At 56.8% G+C, this 26,047-nt stretch overlaps 4 protein-coding genes across 4 annotated transcripts; all 4 read right to left on the bottom strand.

Moving 5' to 3' along the window:
* Positions 1 to 3,294: 3,294 nt before the first annotated feature.
* On the bottom strand, positions 3,295 to 4,836 carry HOXB5 (homeobox B5). The gene is made up of 2 exons (XM_004608700.2): positions 4,275 to 4,836; positions 3,295 to 3,542 (listed from the first exon to the last, which is right to left on the bottom strand). The coding sequence occupies exons 1-2, from the start codon at positions 4,834 to 4,836 to the stop codon at positions 3,295 to 3,297; spliced, it is 810 nt and encodes a 269-aa protein (XP_004608757.2).
* Positions 4,837 to 7,510: 2,674 nt separating this feature from the next.
* HOXB6 (homeobox B6) lies at positions 7,511 to 9,269 on the bottom strand. The gene is made up of 2 exons (XM_004608699.2): positions 8,855 to 9,269; positions 7,511 to 7,770 (listed from the first exon to the last, which is right to left on the bottom strand). The coding sequence occupies exons 1-2, from the start codon at positions 9,267 to 9,269 to the stop codon at positions 7,511 to 7,513; spliced, it is 675 nt and encodes a 224-aa protein (XP_004608756.2).
* Positions 9,270 to 18,797: 9,528 nt separating this feature from the next.
* On the bottom strand, positions 18,798 to 21,584 carry HOXB7 (homeobox B7). The gene is made up of 2 exons (XM_004608698.2): positions 21,185 to 21,584; positions 18,798 to 19,051 (listed from the first exon to the last, which is right to left on the bottom strand). The coding sequence occupies exons 1-2, from the start codon at positions 21,582 to 21,584 to the stop codon at positions 18,798 to 18,800; spliced, it is 654 nt and encodes a 217-aa protein (XP_004608755.1).
* A 2,277-nt stretch (positions 21,585 to 23,861) lies between these two features.
* HOXB8 (homeobox B8) lies at positions 23,862 to 25,484 on the bottom strand. The gene is made up of 2 exons (XM_055131690.1): positions 25,061 to 25,484; positions 23,862 to 24,169 (listed from the first exon to the last, which is right to left on the bottom strand). Exons 1-2 carry the CDS (start codon positions 25,482 to 25,484, stop codon positions 23,862 to 23,864), a joined length of 732 nt encoding a protein of 243 aa, XP_054987665.1.
* Positions 25,485 to 26,047: the final 563 nt, after the last annotated feature.

Here is a 26,047-nt window from a genome sequence, read left to right as displayed (position 1 = left end):
TGTCCGATGCCAGGGACCAGCCACAGGAAGTGGGGAGCTGAACCAAGCGATAGAGGGTTGGAGAAACTGGAATTAGACGGTAGTTAAACCTCAACATTTAAAAATTGGGGCTGGCAGAGAAGAGGCCTTTGACTTTCAGAAGCAGCTTACATGTTTTCAGAAAATAATGGGGGGGGGGGGCAAAGCATGGAATCCCTCTGGTTTTGTGGGGTTTTAAAACAGAGGCTTTCAAGGGTCTTCTCTTGGTGCCAAGAAGGAAGAGGGAGATAAAAGAGGGTGCTTTTCTGATTCTCCCTTCCAGCTCCTGACTCCCGGTTTTCCTCGTCTCTACAGTTGGGTGTGGGTTTCTGAGCAAGTATCATTTAAAGGTTAGTCAGAGGGGGGCCTGAAGCACCCACCTCCTCTGGGTGAAGGAAGCAGCTCTCCCAATCTCCTCACTTCTGGCCACAAACGGGCTTTGGAAATGAGAATCATCTGCCTCTGTCCGCTCCTGGCTGACCTCAGCACCCATCTTCGAGCCAAGCAAGGAGGAAGGCTTGGAACAAATTGGGTGCAAAAGCGCCTGCTTCCTGAGCTGAATAAGCCTCAGATGGCTGTGGAGAAGTAGAACCAGAGGTCCCCTTTTTTCCTGGGGTTCAAATAGCCTAAAGTTAGAGAGTCCCAGTGCCAGGCGGCCCCAGCAGCAGCCTCAGCCTTCCCTTCTTCCCTTCGTCGGTGCTTCTCCTCAGCTCAGATGTATCCAGATAAAAGTGCTCAGCGGCGCGCCCCACACATCCCTGACAAATGCATGCCATAAAGTTTCCTTCCTGGGGGTGGAGAGAAGTCCCTCTGAAGATGCCCGGCAGCCAGTGCCCCCCAACAAGGGGCCCTTCTTTCCACAGTCCCCGAATTTCCTAGGGGCCCCCCTCGAAGGAACCCACGCAAGTTTTCTTCCCCATCAAAATAAATCAGCTCGCTCCTGCAAACAGAAACCAATCACCCCTGCAGCAGAGGCCTCAGTCAACCGAGCACCCCCATTTCATGACACCCAGCTTGTCAGAACTTGGTATAAAATGTAGACTAAATTTCTCCCCCACACACTACTTTACAGCCCTGCCAAAAGCAAAATTTCCCCTCCACAAGCACACACCCCCCAGTTCCAAGCCCCCATATCGCAGGAGGGGAAAGCGGAAGGTGGAAGCAACTTACTGTGGGTGCGGAGAGCTGGGCCCGGGCTGCAGCCACCGCCTTCTGGGCTGGGAGAGCGCTCACCTACCTCTGCCCTTCCCCACCACAGCGAGCAGTTAAAGTGTCACTTAACATTCTGGAGAATGTGAAATATACCGCGCGGTGTCAACTCCCCAAAACCATAAAACTAACTTTATGGACCTCACGTGACTTTCTCGAGCCAGTGAGGGGTATCTGTCTGACTTCTCGGCGATTTTTACGATCTAACTTCGAGATAAAACCCCTATCCATTTGACATCTAAATGTCATAGCGACTTTTGGGATAGTTTGCTATGGACAAAGGGGGACAAAGTCAAGGGGTGAAGGGGAAGGAGGGCCCAGGAGAGCCTCCAGGACCCTCGGCTGCCTCCTCACCAGCTTCCCCTCCCCCCCAGTCCTGTAAGAAGTTGGGCCGAGCTGGAAGGGAATGACCCGGTAAGTGTCCAGACCTGAGTGACTGGAGCTCTGGGTGGAGGCTGGCTTGGATGGAGAAGGACTGGGCCCTGGCCCTGAGCCAGTCTGGCTGGAGGGGGGATCAGGATGTCTTTCAGGAGGGTCCTGAAACTCCTCACTGAGAGGAAAGATCAGTTGGGCCCTTGGAGAGAGGGAGCTCTGGAGAAGTATAGAGAAGACTAAGAGTGAAAGAAAACCTTTGAAATGGAGCTGATTTTCCTTTTATTTCTCTTTTCTGGCTTTAATGGGTGGCTGAACTAAGTTGAGATTTGGAGCAGGGGACAGGCATGCTGGCCAGGCCTGTACCACTCCCCCAAAGGCCAGGAGTCTCCTGCTTAAGAATTAGGCGCCAACTACCTGCCTTGAGGTTTCCAGAGGCTTCTCTGGGCAGCTGGTGGCAGGCCAGGATGAAGTCTAGGTCAGTCTTTCCCTTGCCCCAGCCCCACCTGGGGTTTCTGGGCCTCTCAGTCCCACAGGCACAGAAGGTGTCCCCTGGTCCAGGCACTGCTGGCCTGCCCAGGGACTGAGGAGGCTGAGAGGGGCTGAACCCCTGCCTTCCTTCCCCCAGAATTACTAGGAAGGGCGGAGGGTGGGCCCAGGCATGGGCGATGGGGGCCCCCAGAGAAAAGACAAGTGGAAGGGCAGTGGAGTAGGGGAAACATTTATTTGACTTCAAGGAAAGCTACAAACAAATACCACAAGCGAATCACTGAGACAGGCCCGGCAAAGACAGATTTTACAGGGAGCACAGCACCCACTCGCTCACTACAAATGGTCTCCAGGCGCAATGGGCAGGGGGAGGGGGTTGGGTCTGACCCAGCCTGTCCCCATATTTACAAGCTTTGTGGGGGCCCTCCACACCAGACCCATGGATTCACAGAGAAATACACAAGACGTTTTACACTGAGAATTATTTTTGTTTCTGTCCATCCTCACCCCAGGCCTCATGGGGCCTACCCAAACAGCGAACTTAAATCTCTCTCTTCTCCTCCCCTCTTCTCCACATCACCCCTTTGGTGTGTCCTGGCCCCTTCCCACCCCTGGACCCACTGGAGGACTTGGGCCTGGGGAGTGGGGAGAGAGGCAGAGAGGAGGACAGACGGCCAGGCCTGCATCTCCAGGCCAGCTCAGCTGGGCCCTGAGGCTGTGCCTCTTCGACCCCACCTCCACAGCTGCCCTCAGACAAGTTTCAAGTTGAAACTCAAAATACAGCGATCTGTCCTTTATAAATAAGTTAGAAGAACACAGATTGGGGAGGGGGGGTGTCACATTAAACATGCGAGTTTCTTTTTTTTTTTCCTTTTTTTTTTTTCCTGGGGGTAGGAGTGCAACCACAAACATTCAGAAACACTGGCTGGGGTGGGGGGTGAGCGCAGGGACTTGGGGATCATGGGGGGAATAATAATTATTATCATTATTAACAATTAATAACAAGATAACCAGTCCAGAAGAGAGGGAGCCACAGGAAGACCTAAGACCAAACGAAAAATCATAACACAAGGCCTGGGCGAGGCCGGCTCTTGGGAACCGGTCCCCAGCGGGCGGCTGCAGCGCGGGGACGCGTTGGAAAGGCCTGGGTGGGGGCTGAGGGGCGGCACGGGGTACGGGGGCCGCCCCGGCTCCTCCCGGCACGGCTCAGGGCTGGAAGGCGCTGCCGGCTGTCGCCAGGCTCATACTTTTCAGTTTGTTGTCTTTCTTCCACTTCATGCGCCGGTTCTGGAACCAGATCTTGATCTGGCGCTCGGACAGGCAGAGCGCGTGGGCGATCTCGATGCGCCGCCGCCGAGTCAGGTAGCGGTTGAAGTGGAACTCCTTCTCCAGCTCCAGCGTCTGGTAGCGCGTGTACGCGGTCCGGGCCCGCTTCCCGTCCGGCCCGGTCATATCTGGAGCAGGCAGAGCAGAGCCGCAAAAGGCAACGTTATTCCGGTTCAGGGAGGAGACCCTGGAGGAGGGGGGGGTTGTGGGGAGGGGGGCGTGGAACTGGACCCAGGCGTCCCCGGCGCCCAGCTCTCCGCCGCTCCCGTCCATCCCCTAGCCCTGCAGCCAAAGCTCTTTTTCTGCACCCCCTTCTCCTGCAGCCCCCACTTCTGCCGCCGGCGGAGGCGCCCGGCTTTGTCTCCTGCTCCCTCTCTGAGCCTCACCCTCGGCTGGGCTCGGGCGGCTGCCCGCCCTGGGAGGGAGGCAAAGCACGCTGCACTTTTGCCCTGGAAAGCAGCTCCTTAGACTGCTCCTGGTCCCTCCAGGGCTGGCGGCCGTCTCCACCTTGTGGGGGGAAAAGGGGGGGGGCGGCTAAGCAGGACCCTTACCCACGTTATAGAACCCCTATTCTTCATCCTAAAGCTCCAGCAGCTGAGCGGATAAAACCTAAGCCGCCTCTGTGAACAGGGGAGTAAAAATACTCCTCCCCAACACCCCACCCCAGCTCCAAAGACCTTCTCTGACTCTGTCCCCAGAGCAGCGGGGACCCTTTTTTGAGACTCCCCCCCTCTTTGGAAAAATATAAATCTATATTTGAGGGAAAGCCAAGCTCTCCTGTCCCCCTCCCCACCCCAGCCCAGCCCAAACGCAGAGAAGAAAAGCGGAAGAAACAAAAAAGGAGAGAGAAAGAGAATTACCGTGGCTGATATGCAGCTTTCTCATCCAGGGGAATATCTGCGGAGTCTGTCCCTCGGGCGCGGCGGTGGTGGTGGCCATAGGTTCTGGTTGCGCCCGAGCCAGGCTCGGGCTGCTGAGCTGGCTCGCCGCTTCCTCCGGCTCCGAGGACGCGCTGGCCTCGTCTATTTCGGTGAAATTGGCGCTGGAGCTGGCCGGGGTCGCCTGGTCGGAAGGGGACGAAGCAGAGGGCTTGGCGCCGTGGCTGTCGCCGTTGGTGCAGGGCAGGGACTCAGGCGAGGACAGGGAGCAGCTCGACGCCGCTTGCCTGAAGCGGGGCTCCTGGGCGGGCGCGGGGAAGGCGCGCGAGCTCTCGCCCACCGCCCCAAAGTGGCTGGAGGAGGCCGAGGAGCGGTTGACGCTGAGGTCCATCCCATTGTAATTGTAGCCGTAAGAGCCGGTGTGCATGGCAGCGGGATCCCTGTAAGAGCCGCTCAGAGAGCTGCCACTGCCATAATTTAGCAACTGATAGTCCGGGCCATTTGGATAACGCCCCGAGAAGGAGTTTACAAAGTACGAGCTCATTTGGGTGATTTTGGAGGGCTTGATTTGTGGATCGTGGTCGTTATAACCCTGTGCTTCACGATTTATGATGTATTAATGAATTATAGCGATGCACTGTACTTCGTTTTGCTATGTATGCGGCCAAATATGGGGGGGGGGAGTTGGAAGGGGGATGGGGGGGCGTTAGGGAATCACGTGCTTTTGTTGACCAGTCGTAAATTCTCGCTGATGACCTCAAGAGGTAATTCATGCTCTATGGTTACAAATAATGACGATCCGAGAATCGTTAGGGCCGATTCAATGCGAGCCTCCGAGAGAGGGGGGGAAAAGAAGGGGGAGAAACAGGAGAAGGTTGGCGGCGGCCTCTGAGCAGAGCGCGCCACCTCCCGGCGATCGGCGGGAGCGCGGGCCACACACCGCCATGGCGGCCACGGCTGCCTCCTTGCTAGCTCCAAGCAGCGCCCAGCGAGAAAGGAACCCGGTCTAGGCTCCCCGTGGGGTTGAATCTTTTATTGGAGGGACCTGGTTGAGTCTTTACTCACTCGGGGTGAGGGGATGGAGTTAATCTCTATTTGTGTTCTTCCCCCTAACCCCGTTGTTATTCTTATTTTAACTCGGGATGGATGATCAAAGATTGACTTGCTTTTTCCCTTTCTTGGGCAAAGTAGGTCGGCGACTTGGGGACGGAAATGAGGGGGGAGGGTTGGAAGATGTGTGTGAAAAACAATTATTTCAATGGATTTCCCCCTGAGCTGGGCCTGGCCTGCTTCCTGACCTGGTACTCTGGCCCATCCTCAGCATCTTGGATCGGCAGAGTCCAGGCCAAGCTGGCGAGGGAGGCTGGGTCCAGGACTTGCAGGAAAAGCTTCTACTTTTCCCAGGCTCCCAAAGGAAGTTTTGAGCTGTCCCCCTGGCCTTGTCTCCAACCACAGCCAGGCCGCAGGGATAGCAGAGCAGGACAGGGACCCCAGAGGAGGAGCGCGGCTGGTTCAGGCAAAGCAACCTCCTTGCTAGGACGCGAGGCACAGCTGCGCCTGGGGCTCAGGATCCAACATGGTTCCTAGAGTTTGAGATCAAGGCAAAGCCCTTTTGCCTTCTCACCAGATGCTGGCTATTGTCCCCCTACTCAGGCCCCCGGGCAGGGGCAGGAAAGCCTGCCTGGCGGCTGGGTAGTTTCCGAATATCCCCCGGCAGCAGCCCACACCTTCCCTGGGAAGGGCTTCCGAGAGCACCAGCAGTGCCCTGCTGAGCGCGCTGGGCGGCCGGGAGTCAGCCGCAGCTGGGGCCCTTCAGCTGGGCGGCTATTTTCTTTAAAAATAAAAAAAAAATTAAAAAGGAGAGGGAGGATAAAGCAAGAAAAACAGTGTCTGCAGCTTGCTGTCTGGATGAGGGCAAGGGTGGGGAGAAGACTGGTCGCTTTGGTTTGAGAAGATGAGACCAAATTGCCCATCACCTGGTCCCCCTGCCCTGTAGGCTCCAAGGAGCCTGGAGAACAGAGCACTGGCCCAGGCACCCTTGCAAGCAGCTCACATTCCCCTACTTGTCTCTGAGCTCCCGCTGAAGCAGAAAGGCCCCCTGGGGCCCTCAGCTGCAGGCAGACACCCAGTAGCCCCAATTTACTCTCCAGAGCCACAGGCCAGGGGCCCCAGGCCAGAACGACGCAGACCAGGCCAAAGGCCAGGGGCCTTAGCCAGCATGCGGTCAGACAAGCCCAGCAGAGTCTGCAGGAAACCCGCCTGGCTCAGCTTTGGAGGAGCTCCGGTTCAGGGGGCCTCAGAAGTGTCCCCAGTGCCAATAACCCATGAGGATACCGTGGAGAACAAGAGGAGAATGACCCTTCTCTGCCCCCCAAGTCAGCCAGGATCCAGGCCTCAGAGGCACAGCTACGACGCAGCCTTTATCTCAACTGTAACTTCCGAGTCGGCGGACCCACAGGGGCCGACCAGGGCTCCAGCTTTTGCTGTGGAGTTTCCGGCACCAGGAAGATGGGGTGACGGTGAGGGGTGGGGAGTAGAGTGACAGGGGAGGAGCAGAGGTGACAGAACGGCGAGTTTTTACATCTTTATTATTATTATCATTATTAATAATATTAATATTATTACCGAAGTATTTCACGTCCAGAGCTAAGACAAGACTACAAACACAACACATAGAAAATTAATAAAATAGAACTTTGTTTTCTTCTGAGGCTCCTCTTCTTACTTCTAGGTAGTATGTGCTCCTTCCAGTGGCTTTGGGAGGGGATGGGAGCGAGGTCTGGGGTCAGGGAGTCTTCGAGGCCCTTGCCGAGGGGCCTGCGAATCTACCATTGAACCGTGCACAGGGGACATGGACGAAATGAGACAGGACACGGCAAGAGCGTTTCGCTCTGCTTCCGGGAAACATCAAGTGAGTCCAGTCCTCAGTTCTCATGAGGGAGCCTGGATGGGGCCGAGACTGGCTCTGCGGAGATGGAGGGAGTCGCGAGGGGTGCTGGGTGGGCTCAAGCGGCTTCCGAACCCCCAGGAGGCTCTGCAGGCGGGAGGCGTGCAAAAGAGCGCTGGGCCCAGCCTGTCGCATACTGGACAGCGGCTCCCGGGGCTCCCCCCAGCCCCCCCGCCCGCAAAGCCATCTCAGGGGGCTCGCCGATGCCCTTGGCTCGCCACCGACCTCTCCTTTCACTCCCCCACCCCGCCCCCTCCACTTTGCAGCGCCTTCACTCGGCGGGTTTTTCTTCTTCCTCCTCCGCGCTGAGCTGAGACGCGCTGAGCAGTTTGCTCTCCTTTTTCCACTTCATGCGCCGGTTCTGGAACCAGATCTTGATCTGCCGCTCGGTCAGGCACAGGGCGTGCGCGATCTCGATGCGCCGCCGCCGCGTCAGGTAGCGGTTGTAGTGGAACTCCTTCTCCAGCTCCAGCGTCTGGTAGCGCGTGTAGGTCTGGCGGCCCCGGCGGCCGCTGGGCCCAAACGAGGAACCTGTTACGCAGAGAGGAGATGCTGAGGCCTGGGGTCACCGGGGCTCGAGCCCCCCCCCAACCTCAACCGCCCCCGCCCCCTCCCCCAACCCGCAGTCGGGGACTCTAGCTTATCCTGGGATGCCCTCCGCTAGGGGCCCCGTCCCCAGTGCCCCCTTTCTCACTCCTCCAGCGCCCCCTCCAGCTTTACTCCGGGTCTCCCAGGCCTGCGCCTCGGGTGGGGGAGGGGAGGCGCCGTGGAAAATCCCACCTGAGCCGAGGGGGAGGGGCCGGGGAAGGAGCGGTCAGGTGTGGGTCTCCCAGCCGCAGCTTTCCTACCCATCCATCTCGCTCCCCCCCCCCCCATCCCGTGATAGATTCCGGCCCCTAATCCGTAATGACGTGGATCGATCCCGAGTCGGCATTAACGGCTCCTCACTTTCGTGTCCCGCTAATGGACATCAATTGGGGATTTAAGGCCGACTGCTAATCCTGCCTGAGACCCGGCGCCCGCCGCCCCCTCTTTCCGCCTCCGCCTGCTCCCTGGCGCTTTCTTTCCCCTTCGTTTCCCTCCCTCCTCTGCCTACACCCCTTTCCGGGTGCCTCATCTATCCCCAGCCCCCGACCTCCAGGGAAACATGGTCCGGGACAGCCTCGGCTCGCCCTCGCCAGCGTCACGCCGCCCCCTTCCCATGACGCACTCCGTTTTTAATGGAATCGTCTCGGGGTGGGGGGCCTGCCCAGGACTGGGGAGGGGGGGATAACACGGGGTGGGGAACGAAGCCAGTGACTGCGGGAGGTGGGGGGTACCCCATCCCTGACTGGAAATACGGCCTCTGGCCTGGCGTTCCCAGAGAGCCCCCCGCGCTCCCCCTGACTCCCAGGGCAGCTGGGACTTTGCAAACTTTGAAACTCTTGGTGGGCGAGAACGCGGGGCAGAAGACCCCCCGGCAGACGCCCCTCACAACTCCGGGAGCCTCCTGAGATGCCCACCCAGCCGCCTGCGGGAAAGGAGCGGCGGTGGGGAGGAGGTGGGGGGCAAGCCTGGTTAGTTGGGGAGGGGGCGGGGGCCCAGGGGTCGGGGGGCCGCGAGCAGGCTCACTCACTGTTGCAGGAGTTCATCCGCTGCATCCAAGGGTAGACCGGGGTGGAGCACTTCTGCTCCTCGGTCTCGCCGAACACGCTCTTGTCCTGCGCGCAGTCGGACTTGCGCGGCTCGGGGTGGAACGGGGGCGGCTCGTCGGCGCCCGCCAGCGCGCAGGCCGACTCCTTCTCGCGGTAGAAGGCCGGCGCCGGCCCGTAGTCGCAGGGCGCCGCTCGGCCGTAGCCGCCGCCCGCCGGCGGGTAATAGGAGGAAGCGGCGAAGCCCTTGTCCTGGCCCGGTCCGGGCCCGTAGGGCGCGGGGTAGTGCCTCAGCGGGTCCGCATAGCCCGACGAGTAGAGCGGCAGCTGGCCCAGGAAGGACTCCTGCCCGCTGGCCAGAGTGACGGGGAAGGTGGAGTTCACGAAATAGGAACTCATTGGGAGGGGAGGCGCGCACGGCCGCTGCTGCTCCGCCGGGTTTATGATTTGTTGTGTTTTATAGTCCGAGCGCCGCGCCTATTAGTAGTATATCTGAGATTGGGTTTTAGCTGAGGGGGGATGGCGAGGTGCCAGTGAGGGCCAGAAGGAAATACAACCATCTGATCCAACACTGACCAATGGCAGAGGCAGGAATTGTCAAATAGCACCCAGGAGGAGCGCAGCCCGCACGAGGGACCCGCGCACAAACCTATCAACCTTTTTTTTTCTTCCCCTCCTCTCCTTGCTCTCGCGCTCTCGCGCTCTCTCTCTCTCTCTCTCTCTCTCTCTCTCTCTCTCTCTCTTCCTCCAACAACACAACTGCTCCTGTTCCACCTACGTAGGATTTGCGAGTGGCGTCTGTGCCTCAGAGGGAGGAGGGAGCATTTTGCAGTGAGACCACCCTACCCCCCACCCTGAGATGAAATAAATATAGCCCCCCCCCCTCCACACCGGATAGAAAAAAGTTAATTGTGTTTTCAGAAAAGTTAACCCCTGCGTGCCTTGAGGCCCCACAGCCTCAAGGGGAAGGTGTGTCAGTGTCCCCAGATCTCTCAACACCCTCTCCTTCAGGGATCTCGAAAGAAGAAGATTTTATTCCGTGGGTTTGTGTGACTACAGATCCTGAAGAGTTCTCTGCACATTAACATCGTTTTCCGAAAGAAAGAGGCAAAGAAGCAGCAGCCAGCTTCTCCGGTTCTGAAAACCGGTTTCCACTCCAGTCTCCTCTAAGTCTGGGCTGATTATCCTGCTTCTCCGCCACTCTAGGGTCTGAGGGTCAGGCCAGAGTCTCCTGCCCAGAGGACCCCAGGGCCGGGAAGGTCTGTGCCTGGGTTTCTCCCTTGGCTCTCCGGCTAGACCACGAGCTCCTTGGAAGGGGGTGGCTGTTGAGGATTCTCCAGGCATCCCTCAGCCCTAGTTCTAGCTTGTACCACTTGCTCTTGGCAAGGGAGAGGGCACAGGAAAAAGGGCTACCCATTCCTTTCTCTGGAATATAGGCTGGAGGGTGGGGTGACTCCAGCCTGATTGTCGGGACCCCTTTCCTGCCTGCAGCCCTCACTTGATTCCCTCCTTCTATCCCCAAAGGCGTGCATAGCCTGTACTACAGTTTCTCCGGAATCAAGAATTTCTGAGTAGGGGAAATTTTTCCTCCTCCAAAGTGGGATTCCCAAGCCTCCCTCCTATATTGGAGATAATCAGAGGCCATTGGCAAGGGGGAGGCCTCTTGATTCTTCTCCAGGTCACATGAGAAGCTGGCAATTCTTTTTCAAATGAATTGCTTCTTAATACTTGATTTGGGTTTAGTTTTATAGGGAGGGAAGCTTGAGGGTCCTCCTGGGGACTCATCAGACACCCTATAACCATCAGCCCACCCCACCTCCAGATGCTCACAGCCCTTCGGTCTGTCTCTCTGCTGCTTCTGCACAATCCCCTCCCACACCCTGTGTTTGTGTGGCCACCTTTACTTCATTTCCTGCAGGCAAGCTTAGGCACAATTCTCTGTCTCTTTCTCTGTCTCTTCTTTATCTCTCTCTCCCTAATAAGAATTGAGACCACCTTGGAAGACCTAATCATAGTGTTTTCAATATTCTAATATGTATATGGAGAACAGGCAGTACAGGTAGACCATCTTTGGGCCTACAGCCAGGTCGTGGGGCAAAGTTTTCTGATGACCAAGGGCCCAGGCTGCCCTCCTCTGTCATGTCCTTCGGGCTCCCTTTTGTGGGCAGATTTGCCCACTGAACATGGTATAGGACATCTTCAGAAATGTGGTGCAGGAAAAGTGACACAGGGCTGAGGTTTGTTGACCAAAGGAGAAACCTGGTTGGTTGCAAAGTAGCCAGCAGTGCTGCCTAAACTCAGGACAAATTCTCAGCTGCACCTTCATGGCCAAGGGACCATCCCCAGGATTCCCTCCAGACCACCGCCCAGCTAGACACTGTGAGGGTTAAGGAAGTTTTAAGACAGTGACTTGGAGGTCCCTTAAGATGGAGTCCTAAGGGTCCCATCTAACTGGGATTGAGCTCACTCCTCCAAGGAGGGTAAGGAGGGTAGGGCAAGGAAACAAGGTGGAGAGAATGCAACCCCTCTTTCAGGTCCCTGGGGCTAGGCCTTGGATCTCATCCTGGGATGCCCTGTGTTTTCCAGATTCTTCGAGGGAGGGAGCCTTCCCCTGTGGATGCAGGAAATTAATCCTCTTTTTCTTAGAGTCTTAGACCCCAAATTAACCTCACCTCTGCAGGTTGCCTGTCCGAGAGTTGGAGCCGCAAAGGCATGGCCTGGGCGCCTGGCGTCGGCATGAAAGGAAATAGCGCCTCATCGCTCTTATCTAAGCCCAGAGGTATTTATGAGCGTTTATTCGTCTGATGCGTTTGTTTGGGAGAAAGAACAGGCAGGCAGGGCCTCCTGCCTGCCTGGTTTCTACAGCCAGATCTCAACGAATGTGTCTGTGGGTCCCTCTGTCCACTGCCGTCTGTCTGTCTGTCTCCAAGGAAGAATATATAAATATACAGCCGCAGGCACAGTGATCTGCTGGTTTGAGGGGCCTGTACCTGCCTCCAGGAGGAAGTGTCTGGAGAGAGGTGGGTGGAGCTGTGTAACAAGGATGGGGTACACAACAGAATACTTGCTCAGGAGTCCCTGGGGCAGAACTGGTGATTGTAATTTTCTGTGCAGGGTCTGAGGCCCTGTGGATAGGCACCGAGCTTCCAGGGTTGTATAAATGTCTGGGTTGTATTGAGTTCAGGAGTACATGTCTCCTGCACCCAGCCTTGGAAAGGGGGTTATTAGCCTGGGGGGGGAGGTAGTGAGGAAGGGAGTGAGACATTGTCTGGTTTCCCATTTCCTCTCAGCTACAAAACTCACACCCCTCCTCCCCCTGCAGCTCTTTGGACTGTGGGCACTTGCCTTCACCCCTCACCCAACTCTGGCTGGGCTGATCCTGAAACCATCCCAACCTAGTTCCTTCCTGGACTCTGAACCTCTGACTTTGGGGCACACAGAGCGGACATCGCCTTCAAATCAGCGGGTCCAAGCCAGCTACAAAGAACCTCATTTCCATTATGCAAATGACCGGTGTCTCATGGGGTGTGGGGGGGCGGTCTGCGGTAGCGCTCAGCTCGCAGGTTGCCCAGAACCTCTCCCAGGGCCATGGGCACCCTAAGAAGTCCGAAAGCATTCCTTGATACCAGCCCACTTTTCCCTCGTTACCCTCCCGGCTGTGCACTGGCAACACCTCCGAGGAGTCCCAGACTTTCGGAGCGCGCTGCACCCGGGACTCAGCTCTGGGACCGGCCGTCCAGACGCCAGAAACTCTTGCGCCTCCTCGCCGCTGAGGCTGTACCCCCGGCCCAGATTCGAGAGGCGCAGAGGCACGGGCACGCAGCCGCCGCCTTGCAGCCCAGCACCTTCCCAGGCTCCAGGTCGGCGCACCAGGCGCACCCCCCCTCCACACCCCCAGCTCCGGGCCAGACCCTAGTAACACCTCGGTCTGGCCCGCACCGAAGGCGATTTCCTGCAGTTCCCGCCAGGAGCCCGGGCCCCAGCACCTTGAAAGGGTCGAGCTTGCTCCTGCGGCTTGAAAGCCCGAGCTAATCAGTAACCGGTGAGACAAGGGCCAATATTGCACCGCGGCGGCGGACGCGCGGCCCCCCGCCCTCGCCACCCCCTTCTGCGCGACCGGACGGGTTAAGCGGGTGTGAGGGGGTCTGGCAGGAACGGAAATGGCAGTGGTTTGCTTCCTTGATGATTGATCCCCACTCCCACTCCCACCTTTCCCCCTCTCTCCACGCTTAGTCATGTCGATTTCGCTCCAAACGATCGCGAATGGGGGCGGGAACCCGCACTCACTGGCAGACACCAACACTTTCCAGAAAACCCGATTCAGTTCCTTCTCCACCGACTCGCCCGCCAAGGAACTGGCAAGACCCAGCAGCCAACAGGGAAAACACAGACCCGGCCTGTCTTTTGACAACCAAGTGGAACTGGCCCCCTCCCTTGGCCGAAAAGAAAACCAAATAAACCTCCGACAGCCTTGGCCTCGATCTCCCAATCTCCCAAGCACCCGGGAGGATCCCCTGGCGCAGCGGGAGGTGAAGGGCTCGGCGATTCGGACGCCCCCACCCCCCGGTTCAGGACCCCCTGCCCGCGGCCCATAGTATTAGTCCTTTTTGAATAATATGTCCTTTAAAAAAAAAAAAAGCCTCTTCCCCAGCCAGCCACCAGGTTTGGGGCTGGCATGGGACTGGCGAGCAGGAGGGGACACTTGTCCCCTCAGTTACACGCACGCGGTCTGGAACCGAAATCCTGCGCCAAGAAAACCGTGTGGGCCCGAAATCCCCGAGGATCGCGCCGAACCTGCGCGCCGGGGCTCGGCTCAGTCAGTTAAGGCAGTCGGCACGGAAGCCGCATGTCTCCGAACGGACGGTAGATGGCAGCAAACCGCATAATTTGGGCCAGAGCAAACTGTCTAAAGGCATGATTTATACTCAGCCAAGACTACAGGAGAGAAAGATCTTTAGTCCGGGTGAGTTGGGGAAATTTTTCCTTCGAGAATATGCTCCGAGTGCTGTGGGTGCCGTGGAGAACTTCTCCAGCTAGGCAGCTGCTGGGGGTTCTCCCTGCCCTCAGTCCTGGCCTGCTTGGAGGCACCTACCTGTGCCTTCTGGGCCCCCTCTCCTGCTCCTGTGCCACAAGTGGCTTCATCCATGGCTTTGCCAGCACCAGGGTGAGAGGGCTAATCCCTCACACAAATACCCAAGCCCTGGCAATCCTAGGCAATCACTGGTCCTAAGGCGGATGCTCTTTATCAGTCTTTAAGAGAAGCAATCACTTATTTGAGATTTGAGCAAGGCTCTCCAAAAGCCCCGCCTGCCCTCCACGCCCAAAGTATCTTTGGCAGAAAGCCTCCCCAGAAGCCTTCTTGCTCTATTTTTAAATTCTCACCTGCCTCTTCCAGCACCAGGCGGCTGTTCCGAATCGCCCAAAGACCCCCTGATCCTCCCCAGGAATCCTGGCTGGGAATGGAATCAGGCTGGGGAGGGAGGGTCAGGACAGCTAGCCGAGCTTAGCACCAGGCCAGGCATCTTTCCAGTTCAGAAGACCCTATCCTGTCCCCTAATTTAGGGTTTCTTTTTCTTTTTCTCTGCGCCCTTTTTATCTTTGTTTACAAGCCTAACACAATAACAACGCGGGAGGGGGGAAGAGAAATAAAGAAAGAAAGGGGGGGGGGAAGGAAAGAAACAGCTGTTTTCACATCACCACATTTTGATCCAGGAAAGTTGGAAATGTTTCCACATCACACACACCTGATTCCCCTTCCATCCAAATCCACATGCCCCACCCCAACGAAAACACAAGAAATACAATCAATATGACACAGGAACCAACATGCTGTGACCTACCGCATTTAAACCACAAAACTGTCTCCCTGCAGAGCGAGGCTTCCTCCAGCGGGAGTGGCCAGAGACCTGGGCATTTCCAGGCAGGCTTCCTGGGGGGTATGCCTTGATCTGGGCTCCTCCACCCACAGCCCTTCCATTTCAGGAAGGTCTCCGAAGAGAGCTAATGAGCTTTTCTCTGTGAATTGTTCTTTCTGTGTCTCTCTAGCCGCCGCCTCGCCCCCATGGCCTCTGCGGAGATTCCAGGCCCTCCGGAGACCAGGACGCCCCTCAGCGCCACCGCCCCGCGTGCCAATGCTGCCGGGAAACCGCCCATCAGCCAGCGATACGATACGCACTGGGCAAGAGAACTGCGCAGGGGCACTTGGGGAGGCCGGGACTGGGAAGGCTGGGGGGAGGGGTGGGGTTGAAACCCCCCTGAGGCTGTAGCAAGCAGCTTCTGAGGGGCCCTGCAGCCCAGTCGCCCCCATCCTCGGAAGCTTCTGCAGCCACTGTTCAAAGAGCGACTTGGAGCTCCTCTCCGTGGCCCTTCCGTTCTTCCTCCTGTCTTCCCTGCCCTGGCTCCCCCTCCAGGATGCAGTCACCCCTCTCTCGGCCACTATATTTCCTGGGAAGCCTCTCCCTGCAGCGCCCAGAGGTGGGGTTCAGCTCCTTCTTGGAGTGGGGGGAGGGAGACAAACCCAAGCCCCACCCCCTACAAAACGAATGAAAAGAGCAAGAATTGTAGAAGCTCCCTTACCTTTGTAGACCTTGGGATTCTTTTCCTCCGGATTGAACGGGGTGGGGAGAAAGGAGGGGGGAAGCGCGTTCCGTTTCTTGTTCATCTTCCAGATAATATTGTCCCAACCTGAGAGCCGTCGCTTCCCCTCCTCTGACTTGGGAGAGGGTGTGTTTCGCTTTTCTGATATTTGCATAGAAAATGGAGTAAGTTCTGCCTTTGAAAAATGATATCAGGTTGAGGTCCTGGGCAGATTGTCCGTTTTGCCTCCATGATGACTAAAATTCCAGGTCAGCAAGCAAATTAATTTAGAAATTAAGATTATTTTTGGTTTTGTCTTTTGTGTGTAATTCCCTCCCCTCTCTCTCTCTCTCTTTCTCTCTCTCCCTCTCCCTCTCCCTCCCTCTCTTCCCTCCCTCTCTCTCTTCCTCTCTCTCTTTTGCTTTATCGAGTTGATACTGAAGTATAAAAATACCAAGAGGCTGGAGCCCTGAAGGACGACAGTGCTCCGACCTAGGTGTGGTGTCCAAAAGAATGCTGCATTATAACCACCAGGGAAATGATAAAAAGTTCATGTTCACGATCGCCCGGCCACATGACCGGCGCCGGCCAATCGCTGGATTCAACCACTCATAAACTTCTATCACAAAGTTGTAAATTTTCATAAAACAACAAGGAATTTATTGCATTTCTTCATGGCTGCTCTGCCAGCAACCCTTTTCCCAGTCGCCATCTTCTTTTCTTCTCCTTCTCGCTTTTTGGGGAAGCCCCAATCTGTGAAGGGGTGAGATTTGGGGTGCAGGAAACTAGACTGTGGAGTCACAGGAACCAGATGGGGGAAAGAGGGTTCTTTTTGGAGCTTCCCTCTTTGTCAAAGGAACTCTGTCCCGACTCTTCTAGTAAAAAATTTACCCCAAGCCTTCACCCTGGATCGTTCTAAGGCCGTTTGCGAATGAGTCGGGAGGGAGCCGCAGAGGGGATCCTGCTTACTTGCATCAGGGAAAAATGAAAGCTTTCAGGGGGGCTCCCTTTCACATCTGAAGGTACCCCACATTTCCAGCCCTGTAGACAGTGCGACCCCCACCTGTAAGGGGTGTAGCATTGCAGGTGTGGGGGCCTGAGATGCCCTAGAGTCTGGGTTTTTTCCCCCCCGAAGATAAAGCTGACTCAAGAGACACCGAGATAGAATTCTAGCCACTGGATTCTCACTTCAGGAACCCTAGAAATCAGGGTGGGTTAAAACGGGGTCCCAGATGTGTCTGTCCAAATCCCAGTGAGCCCAGGTTCTTGCAGACAGCTCCCAGCACTCTGAGGGTGAGGTGGTTCCTACACCCACTAATAGGGAAGCTGCAGGTGTAGGAATTCTTTACTTACATATTCAAATGAAATGAGCCCCCTAAAACGCTCTTCCGCTCCAATTCTCTTCCCATTCTAGATCCAAAAGCCTGTTTAAAAGTTTTTAATAATCCAGAGCATGGGATCCATTAAAAACTAAAATTCGGCTCCCCAGTTACACCGTTCCTACAGATTTTTGTCCCTCAGTTGGGGTAAAACAAAAATAAAGCAAACAACCAAATTCACCCCAGATTTCCCAAGTCCCCGGAAATACTCCCGTATTTTAAATTAAGCTACCAGAACCCAGATGCTTGAAACGAAATAACCTCCCCCAAATGTTTTACTCTTCCCTTGCTTTCCCTAAGCTCCGGAGAAAATTCCAGGCTGCCAGCGGTGCGGTGAGAGGGCAAAAAGGCGCGGAGGAGCCGGTAGAGGCTGAGAGCATCGGCGGCTGAGGACAGCCTGGATACGGCTTCAACAGCGGCCTCACCAGCCCGGTAAATTCACCGGGGTACTCTCGCTCTTGGGGCTCATCTCTCCCCATTTAAAAATTTTGTGTGGGTTTCTATGTTAATTTAGAATTAGACAAATTTAAAGGAATTAAAGTAAAATAGATCGAAATAAAAGAACTGACTAGCTCTTGCGGAACGTGTCAGCCGAGTGAGTGGGAACTCAGGTCTGTCCTGGCCGCTGCTCCTGCTGCCGGCCTGGCCTCTGCCCAGCTCCCGGTGACAAGAGGGTTTGGGGACACAGGAAGGCACCCTCCCCTACCTTCCGCTCTTCCGTTGTGCAGAGCAGAGCTGGCATTTTGGAGGTCAGCTCTGCATTTGTGCCCCAGTGGCCTTGCAGGGCTGCAGCCTTGTTTGAAGGCCTGCATGAAAAATAGTTTGTGGCACTGAGCGGATTTTGTTTGGTTTGAGGAATGTGCGGGACTGAGCGTGCAGACTCATGGATGTGTTTACTTGGGGCCAAATGTGAATCCGTGTGTTTATAAGCCAATGTGCGAATTGTCCGTCGGTATGCAGATAAATGTCAGGGTGAGCGCAAGCTTGTGTCTGCTTTTGAGTGTGTGTGAATGTGAATGCGCGTGTGTTCTGAGTGTGGAGTTGGGGTGTGGGAAGACCCTGGTCCATGATTATAAGATCTGAAAGTTTATTAGTGACCATTGAGAGGACATGTGCACAGTGATTTTTGCAGGATGCCAGCCTATTCACACATGCTACTGTGTACGTTTGCGTGTACATACCTAGAGGAAATGTGTGTGATACTGGGGTTCACTGGTTCGCAGCCCTCAGAGAATAAGAATTAACAACAGATCCCAGCATTAAAAATTGAGGAAGGGGGAAAACTGGGGTGCATAGCTAAACCTGAACCCCACCCACCACCTTCACTCCAGCCTCAGGAAGACACAGAAAATAGGACCTCTGTTTATTTTTTAAATTGCTTTATTTAATCTTTTTACTTCTCCATTCTCCAGACACAACCAGAATGAAAAGAGGATCACAGGGACAGATGGGAGGGAACACGAGCATCGGGCAAGAGGTTGCACAGAGGGGACACTGAGCTAGTTGAGAGTTATGGGGGGTTCCCTAAGGTCCCTTCAGTGCCCTTACTGGGAAAGCAGGGGCTCAGGATAGAGGGGAGCCACACATTAGTCCCGACCCACAGGCCACAAAGACAGCATCATAGGGGCTTACAAAACGGCAAGAATTTACAAGGACCTTAACAACAGCCACATAAAAAATGGGGGAGCAAATTCCAGAAAGCTACAGAGCAGATAGGTATGTCCTTCCCATATTATACAAAAACAAACCCGACGGATTTTCCCATAGGTAGTATTTTTTTTTCAGTGTTAAGAAACCAAAATCTCACCACTCTCTCTCCTTAAAAATTTTAAAACCACTTTCCATTTAAATAGTTTTTCCCCCACCCCACCCCCGTTAGATTTGGGTTTCTTGGTTCAGTTCCCAAAGATGGGTTTCTCCCTTCTTTCTCTCCCTTTCTCTTTCCTTTCCTCTTCTGCCCTTTCTCTGTCCCTCACTCTTCCTCGTCCTCCTCGGCCTCAGCCTTGTCTTGGCTGGCGGCTCCGGGGCCTGAGGTCTTGTTCTCCTTTTTCCACTTCATGCGCCGGTTCTGGAACCAGATCTTGATCTGCCGCTCGGTCAGGCAGAGCGCGTGCGCGATCTCGATGCGCCGCCGCCGGGTCAGGTAGCGGTTGTAGTGGAACTCCTTCTCCAGCTCCAGCGTCTGGTAGCGCGTGTAGGTCTGGCGGCCTCGCTTGCGGTCGGTCCCTGCACATAGTATTTGGAGGAGAAAAATCAGTGTATGTGGAAAAGGTCACCAGAGTGCCTAAGTCCTTCTTAAACCCTCCCTGTGATTGGGGGTAGGGAAAGGGGTAGTAGGGAAAGGATCAATGCTTGGAAGACCGCATTCTGATTCTAAACCAAATTCTCCCTTTCCACCTGGCAGCCCAGGCCTTCTCTGGGCCCTCTGTGTGCAGCTTTGAGGCCCACCGAGGCCTGTGTTTCCATTTGCCATCCCGGAAGTCTCCCAGTTCAAGGCCTGTGAACCCAAGATATGACCTGTTAGCCCTTGAAGGATCTGCACCTGAAGGGTGACTGTGCCAAGGTGAGGAGAGCCCCTGCTTCCCCCTGGAGATCAGACACTCTGAATCTCCTCTTTTGGATGCTAACTCTGATGATCTGGGGCAGGGGTGGAGAGGGGGCACAGAGAGCAGTGGAAACCATCCAAGTGACTCTGGACTCTGGAGTGGGGCTTAAGGCCTGGCCTGAATGCTCCCCCCCCCCAATGGAAAGGAGACAAAGGAGCTTCGCATGACCAGTCTATCACCACCTCCAAATGGACGTGGGTGTGGACCTAGGAGGTAAGGATTTGCAGATTTCCTGGCAGCACGGAGTCCATCTGAGAGCCACCTTCTGAGGACTATTCCCCAGGGAGTGACAGGTTCACAGCGAAGCAACCTGTCTGGTCCACCCATCCAGACCACCCTGCTCTCCCACAGAAATCGACAGGGGGGGCGAGAGCGACAGCAGCATGTGCTGGCACTTGATGTATTGGGGTGGTGGGGGGGCCTGTAAGGCAGAGGAGAGCTTCCCAAGTCAGACCCAAAATCTCCACCCCAGGAGGCTGAGGGGAGGCTTATGCGTGCTGGAGGGACAGGGAGGTGCTGGTGCCAGGTCTCCTGGGAAGGAGAGGAGGGGAAGAGGAGCTAAGGGCCCTAATTTCAAGTCAGATAAAAGCCAAGCTGAAATGTTAATGAGCAGAAAAATTTGGGCTTTGATAAATCAACTGGAAAGGTGCTTGAATTATGGGGCTGGTAAAGGGGACCTCAACCAATAGCACTGAGGTTGAAGCCCTACTCTTACCCTCAGAAGGTGGGGCCCTTCTACTCACAAATCTCTTGGGCCTTTTGCAGCTTGTGTCAGAGCCCCTTACCCCCACCCCAGCCCCACCCCCGTCAGAGTCCAAGGCAACAGGAAGAATGTTTAGGACAAGTTTGGCAGGAGACCCCATGTTCCCCCAGTCTCTTAGAATTCCCACCACAGTAGCTGCCTTAGTGGCTGTTCTCTGGGACTAGGATCTGTCTCCCTAGACTTGTAAGCCCTCTCTGAGAGGACAAGGACCTTCTAGAATGATACCTGTAAACTTACTGGCCAGTTCTCCCCAGGGAACTTCTTTCCAGGATGGGCACCTGAGGAAGCCAGCTGGTTCCCAGGCCTCCGCCCCCCTTCCCAAGTTCACTGGGGGGTCAGGAGCTATATCTCTCTTGGTCTCAGCCATCCCCCCCCTCCACCTGCCTCCCTGGCTCTGTGTCCCTGCCTGGACTCTCCTCTCACACCCCCTCCTCCACCGGCCTCTAGAGCCCACCTCTAATTGTCCTGAAGGGAATAGAGGGGGAGCGGGGTTGGCTGGGAAGGAAGGGGGAGGGGGAAACTGTTCAGTGCAGCGGCCCCCTCCCCTAGATCTTATCCAAGCTGGGAATAGGGGGACACACCCAGAGCTGAGATTGGGGGGGGAGGGAAAGAGGAGGGGGGAGACCCTAATGGCTATTCTCTGCAAACCCCAGCCTTCCTCCGCAAGACAAACGGCCTCATCTCCAGCCCGTGCCGGCGCAGCTGATAAATATTTAAAGCTAAAAGGCCAGGAGGAAGGGTGGGGGGCGGCCAGGGGGCTCGGCGCGCCACGGCGTCGGCGGAGAGAGATCCGCCAGCGAAGCAGCGCCAACCTAAAGAGCACCAAATCGAAAACGGGGTGGGGGCCGGGGGGTGCCGCGTCCCCCAGGGCCGATCTCCTGCCGAGAGCACTCAGGACGCGGAAAGGGACACTTGGCCAGGAAGGGGGCGCCTTCCGGGAGGACGGGCCCGGGCCACTGCGGCTCGGGACGGCTGGGTGCGCGGCGTTACCTGAGCTTCGCATCCAGGGGTAGATCCGGAAGTTACTCTCGGCCGCCAAGTCCGAGTCCCTCTGCTCCTTGGCGCCCGCCGCCTTGGCGGGGTCGCCGGGACACACCCCGGAGAGGTTCTGTTCAAAGGGCGCGCAGTGCATGTTGAAGGAACTCGGCTCGAGCCCGTAGCCGGCCGCGTAGACGCCGGCTGCACTCTGGCCCGCCATGCCCCCCCCGCCGGGGTACAAGCCCTGCATCGAGGCGGCGAAGGAAGCGCCCGAACCCGCTCCATAGCCCGGGCGCTGGGGGTTGGAAGCAAACGCACAAGAAGTTTGTTCGGGGAAGGCTCCGGTAGCGAAAACGGAACTTGCGGCTGGATATTTAGAAAATAAAGCATTCGCATAATACAATGAACTCATAATTTGGCCGGATGATTTGTAGGCAGGGACGTTTTAGTGTCGGTTTTACGAGATTCCTTGATATATTACAGAATTAGAGTCCAGATTTACACCGAAAAGGACCCCCTTTTTCCTCTCCGGACCACGTGACCCCGCCCACGTGACGTCCCCTCCGCCAATGGCCAGGCAGCCTCCCCACGGCTCCCGGTAATGTGGAAAAAATTGTGTGGCGTTGGATTTATAAAATATGATCAATAATGAATGGGAGCGCCAAGTCCTGTGGATTGGGGCTGGGGGCTCAAGGGCCGCTGGCGACCCCCGTGGGCAGGAGGCAGCTTGCAGGCGAGATTTGGGGAAGAAGGAATGGAGTGGCAGGGAAAATAAATAATCACCGAGCGATCTGTGCTGTCTCCCCCCACCAACCTCCCCAGCCCGTTACCCAGCGAGAAACAAACGCAGAGATGGCACGCCACTGGGTGGGTGGCGGGGAGCAGGTCTCTATTAATTTGAACCCAGCCAGTCAGGCTGGGCCTTTGGGGGGAACTTAGGCCGGTCCCCTCAAGGTAGGAACTAGGTGAGCCTGGCCCAGACCCACGGCAGGGACAGTGCCAAGCTTCGTGGATGCTCCTAGAAGCGCGGGGTCCTTCCCACGGACTTTTGGGATGCTGCGGATCACGGTGGCTAAAATAAAAATGGGGGGGGGGGTGATGTGAAAATTTTCTGAAAAGAAGGGAGTGGAGTAGGTGGAAAGAGAAAGGAAGGGGGGAAGGCGGCTAGAGTGTTCTGCTTTCTGGTTCCCAGAGGCTAGCTGCCGGAAACGCAGAGGATGGAGGGCGGCGAGCCTCGACCTCCGAGGGAAAAGGTAGCCAAGTCCCATGGAGGGAGATGAGGGAGAAGAACATTTACCCGCTCCTGCCTCCGCCACCACCACACCCCTCCCCCCCCGTCCGGGAAAAATAAAAATATAAGCTTATTCAGCAGCACAGCACTCCACCTTTACCCGCCCCCTCCCTCCCCCCCACCCCCACCCCCAGGAGAGGACACAGAGAAACAAAGGGGGAGGTGGCGGTGAGAGAGCCACCAGCCCGGGCGCATCTCCCCGGCGCGGCATGGCCTGGGCGCCCGGGTCTCCCGGGCCCGCAGCCTCAGAACGCGAGGGGAGGGGGTTTCTCTTGGCTCCCCTCCCTCGCTCGCTTCTCCTCCAATCACACGCAGCCGCCTCCCTCACCCCCTGCGCCCCTGGGCCCAGGGACTCGCACCACCTGCCTCCAGCCCCCGCCCCCTCCTCCCGGCGGCCTGGCCTGGCCAGGCGGGCGCAGGAGACCGGTGACCGGCTCCCCCCGCCCCCCCTCCTCCCCAGCTCTGCAAAGGGCGCCAGGAGCAAATGAGGAGCCCGGAGCCGGGCCAGTCTCGGGTTCTCGCTTGTAAACTTTATTGTAACTCTTCCGCCCTTTTCAGGCGCAGACAACAGAACAAAGTATAGAGGAACAACAAAATATATAATTAGCCCTCCCTCCCCCCAATAAAGCAATTCACGGATACAGGATACATTCTCTTCACAGTAAACCTAAGAACACTTTTAACAATTGCCCACAGCGCGCATGCTAACTAAAGTAACCTCTTTTGAGAAACACTTAAGACGAAATTGTCAAACCAAAGGGGGGTGGGGGGGGAGTCGGAGGAAAAGAGAGAGAAGCAGGAGAGAAAGCCGGCGAGCGAGGGAGGGCAGCGGGGACAGAGGGGTGGGGAGGGGGAAATGAGGGAGAGAGAGAGAGAGAGAGAGAGAGAGAGAGAGAGAGAGAGAGAGAGAGAAGAGAGAGAGGGAGACAGTAAGAATTACGGCGTGAATAGGCAGTTTCATGTTGTTGGGAAACTTAGCAGAAATCGGTACCTCGGTCATTACAAAGAAGCACGTTCAAAGGAAAAAAGACCATTGCACAAGGAAGCTTTTTACACGGGACGGGGGGGCGTGGGGGCTCAGCCAGGCCTCGGCCGCTCACCCTAGCAGGGCGAGGCAGTCCTTGCTTTCAATCCTTTTTTTCTTTGCCCCCCGGCCCCCGAGAGAAGGGCAGGAATCCACGGTAGCTCACACACAGAAGCTATTACGAGATACTACCACTAGCGGGGACTGGCGCGGCGGGGACGCTGCGGTGGGAGGCCGGGCTCGGGGCCCCGCTCGCGGGGCCGGAGCGCTCTCGGGCGGGGGCGGGCGGCGGCGGCGCGGCCGGGGCACCGGCGGGCGGGCGGGCGGGCGGACGGGCGGGCGGCGGCCGCGGCCCTGGCTGTCCCAGCTCCAGCCTACTTCTTGTCGCTCTTCTGCGCATCGCCCTCGTCCGCCGCCTCCGGGGCCCGCTCCAGCTTCTGTTTCTCCAGCTCCTCCTGCTCGCATTTGCTGCTGGGGAACTTGTCTTTGTTGTTCTCTTTTTTCCACTTCATCCTCCGGTTCTGGAACCAGATTTTGACCTGTCTCTCTGTCAGTCCCAGCGCATGCGATACCTCGATCCGCCGCTTGCGAGTCAGATAGGGATTAAATAGGAACTCTTTCTCCAGCTCCAGGGTCTGGTAGCGGCTGTAGGTCTGGCGGCCTCGCCTGCGTCCGGCGGCTGCTGGGAATGGGTAAAGGGCGAGACAGAGGGGAGGGGAGGGGGGAGGGGGCAGAGACGGAGAAGGTTGGGAGATTCGTGAACCAGCCTAGGAGACCAAGATAATAAGGGCAGGGGACCTTCTGGGCGGGGGCGCTGGGAGGCCGCGGTCAACGGGGGGGGGGGGGGGGTGAGGGGGATCAGACACCGCTGAATCTAAGGGAGCCAGGAAGGGGGAGCCCCTCCCCTGGTAACCAGCACCAGAGAGCAGGGTGGGGGTGGTTCAAATCTATTAAAAGTGCCATAAACTTTAGAAGGAAAACTGTGAGACGGGGAGAGAAAGAATTTTTAAAAGCCAGATTGAGGGGTGGGGGGGGAAAGCCCCCAGAGCCCCTGCCCCAGAAGAAAAGTTTCTTCAGGGTAATTAAACTATAAAGCAATTGAGAAGTGCAAAAGTTGAGCACCCCCCACTCCCACCACCCTCTGTCCACTACCCCCCATAAAACAGTAAAAGGGGGAAAGGAGGGGAAGAAGAAAAGTCAGGCGGGGTGAAGGGGGTATGGGTCCAGGAAATGTCACCAAAACACCCCTTCTTCAAGGGGGACAGAAAGAATAGGAGGGGAGAGGGAACACAGAGGGAAGGATGGAAGGAAGGATGGAGGGAAGGAAGGAAGGAAGGAAGGAAGGAAGGAAGGAAGGAAGGAAGGAAGGAAGGAAGGAAGGAAGGAAGGAAGGAAGGAAGGAAGGAAGGAAGGAAGGAAGGAAGGGGAGGAAGGGAGGGAGGGAGGAGGAGGCGATTTGAACTGCGGACACGTATTGCAGGAGCTGGGGGGAAGGCGCTGGCCTGCCCGCCCCCTGGCCGGCCTCAGCCCCCCTGCTTCCCTCCCGGCCCCGCCGGCCCCGCCGCGAGCTCACCTTGCGGACGCATCCAGGGGAAGAGCTGTGTGGGCGACGGGCTCTGCTCGGAGCCCTCGGCCTCCTCGCCCAGGCCGCTGGCGGCTGCGAGCTTGCAGTCAGCGTACTGCACCAGGTCTGGGTCCTGCGCGCCGAACAGGCTCTGCCGCTGCAGCGGGTCGTAGCCGTAGAAGTTGCCGGGGTCCCCGTGGCACGCCACGGCGCACGGGTTCTGCTGGTAGGGCGCCGTGGACAGCGACGACGGCCCGTGGTAGAAGTCCTGGATCTGCGACGGGTGCTGGAAAGTGCCGCCGCCGCTCGGACCGTACACCACGGTGGGTCGGCCGCCCAGGTCCTGGGCGAAGCCGCAGTCATAGTAATTGGGGCGCAGGGACTCCCCGGTTTTGTATTTGGAGAACAGTGAGTTGACGAAATAAGAGCTCATTTTATTGAATTTTGAGGCGGCGGCGGCGGCGGCGACTGTAGTTGGGGGCTGTTGGGGAGGGGGTGGGGAGGGGGAAAGGGAGGGAGAGAGAGAGAAAAAAAAACGCGGATTCGCCGGCTCCTAGTCACCCTCGCCAGGAAAGGAGAGGGAAAGGGAGGAGGGGGGGAGGAAAGAAAGAAAAGGCGAAGAAGATCTCGAAGCCGCCGCACTTTTGGTGATTTCCAGGAATAGGAAAAGGCCAGCGAAGCCTGGAAAAGTCTAGGCTTGCATGGCAGCCGCGGCTCGCTCGCCCTCCCCCCACCCCCCACCCCCCAAACAAAAATATACCGCCACTTAAAGAGGTCCTCGCTTTACATTTCGAAGCAGGGATGCCAGTTCATAAACAGTTTTCGGTGATTTACTTCCCTGCAAATGAGTTGTTTCATATTTCGCACTGTCTTTTCACGATCATTTGCATCCATTAGAGACCCCGCATGCTATTGGCTTCTCTGTACTCCTCCCGGACAGAACGCAGAGCGAGAGAGAGAGCTAGAGCGAGAGAGCGCCAGGGAGTGAAGAGAGAG

This window comes from Sorex araneus, chromosome 3, assembly GCF_027595985.1.
Source record: "Sorex araneus isolate mSorAra2 chromosome 3, mSorAra2.pri, whole genome shotgun sequence".
In the NCBI taxonomy this organism is placed as follows: domain Eukaryota; kingdom Metazoa; phylum Chordata; class Mammalia; order Eulipotyphla; family Soricidae; genus Sorex; species Sorex araneus.
This window is presented reverse-complemented; position numbering and strand designations above follow the sequence as displayed.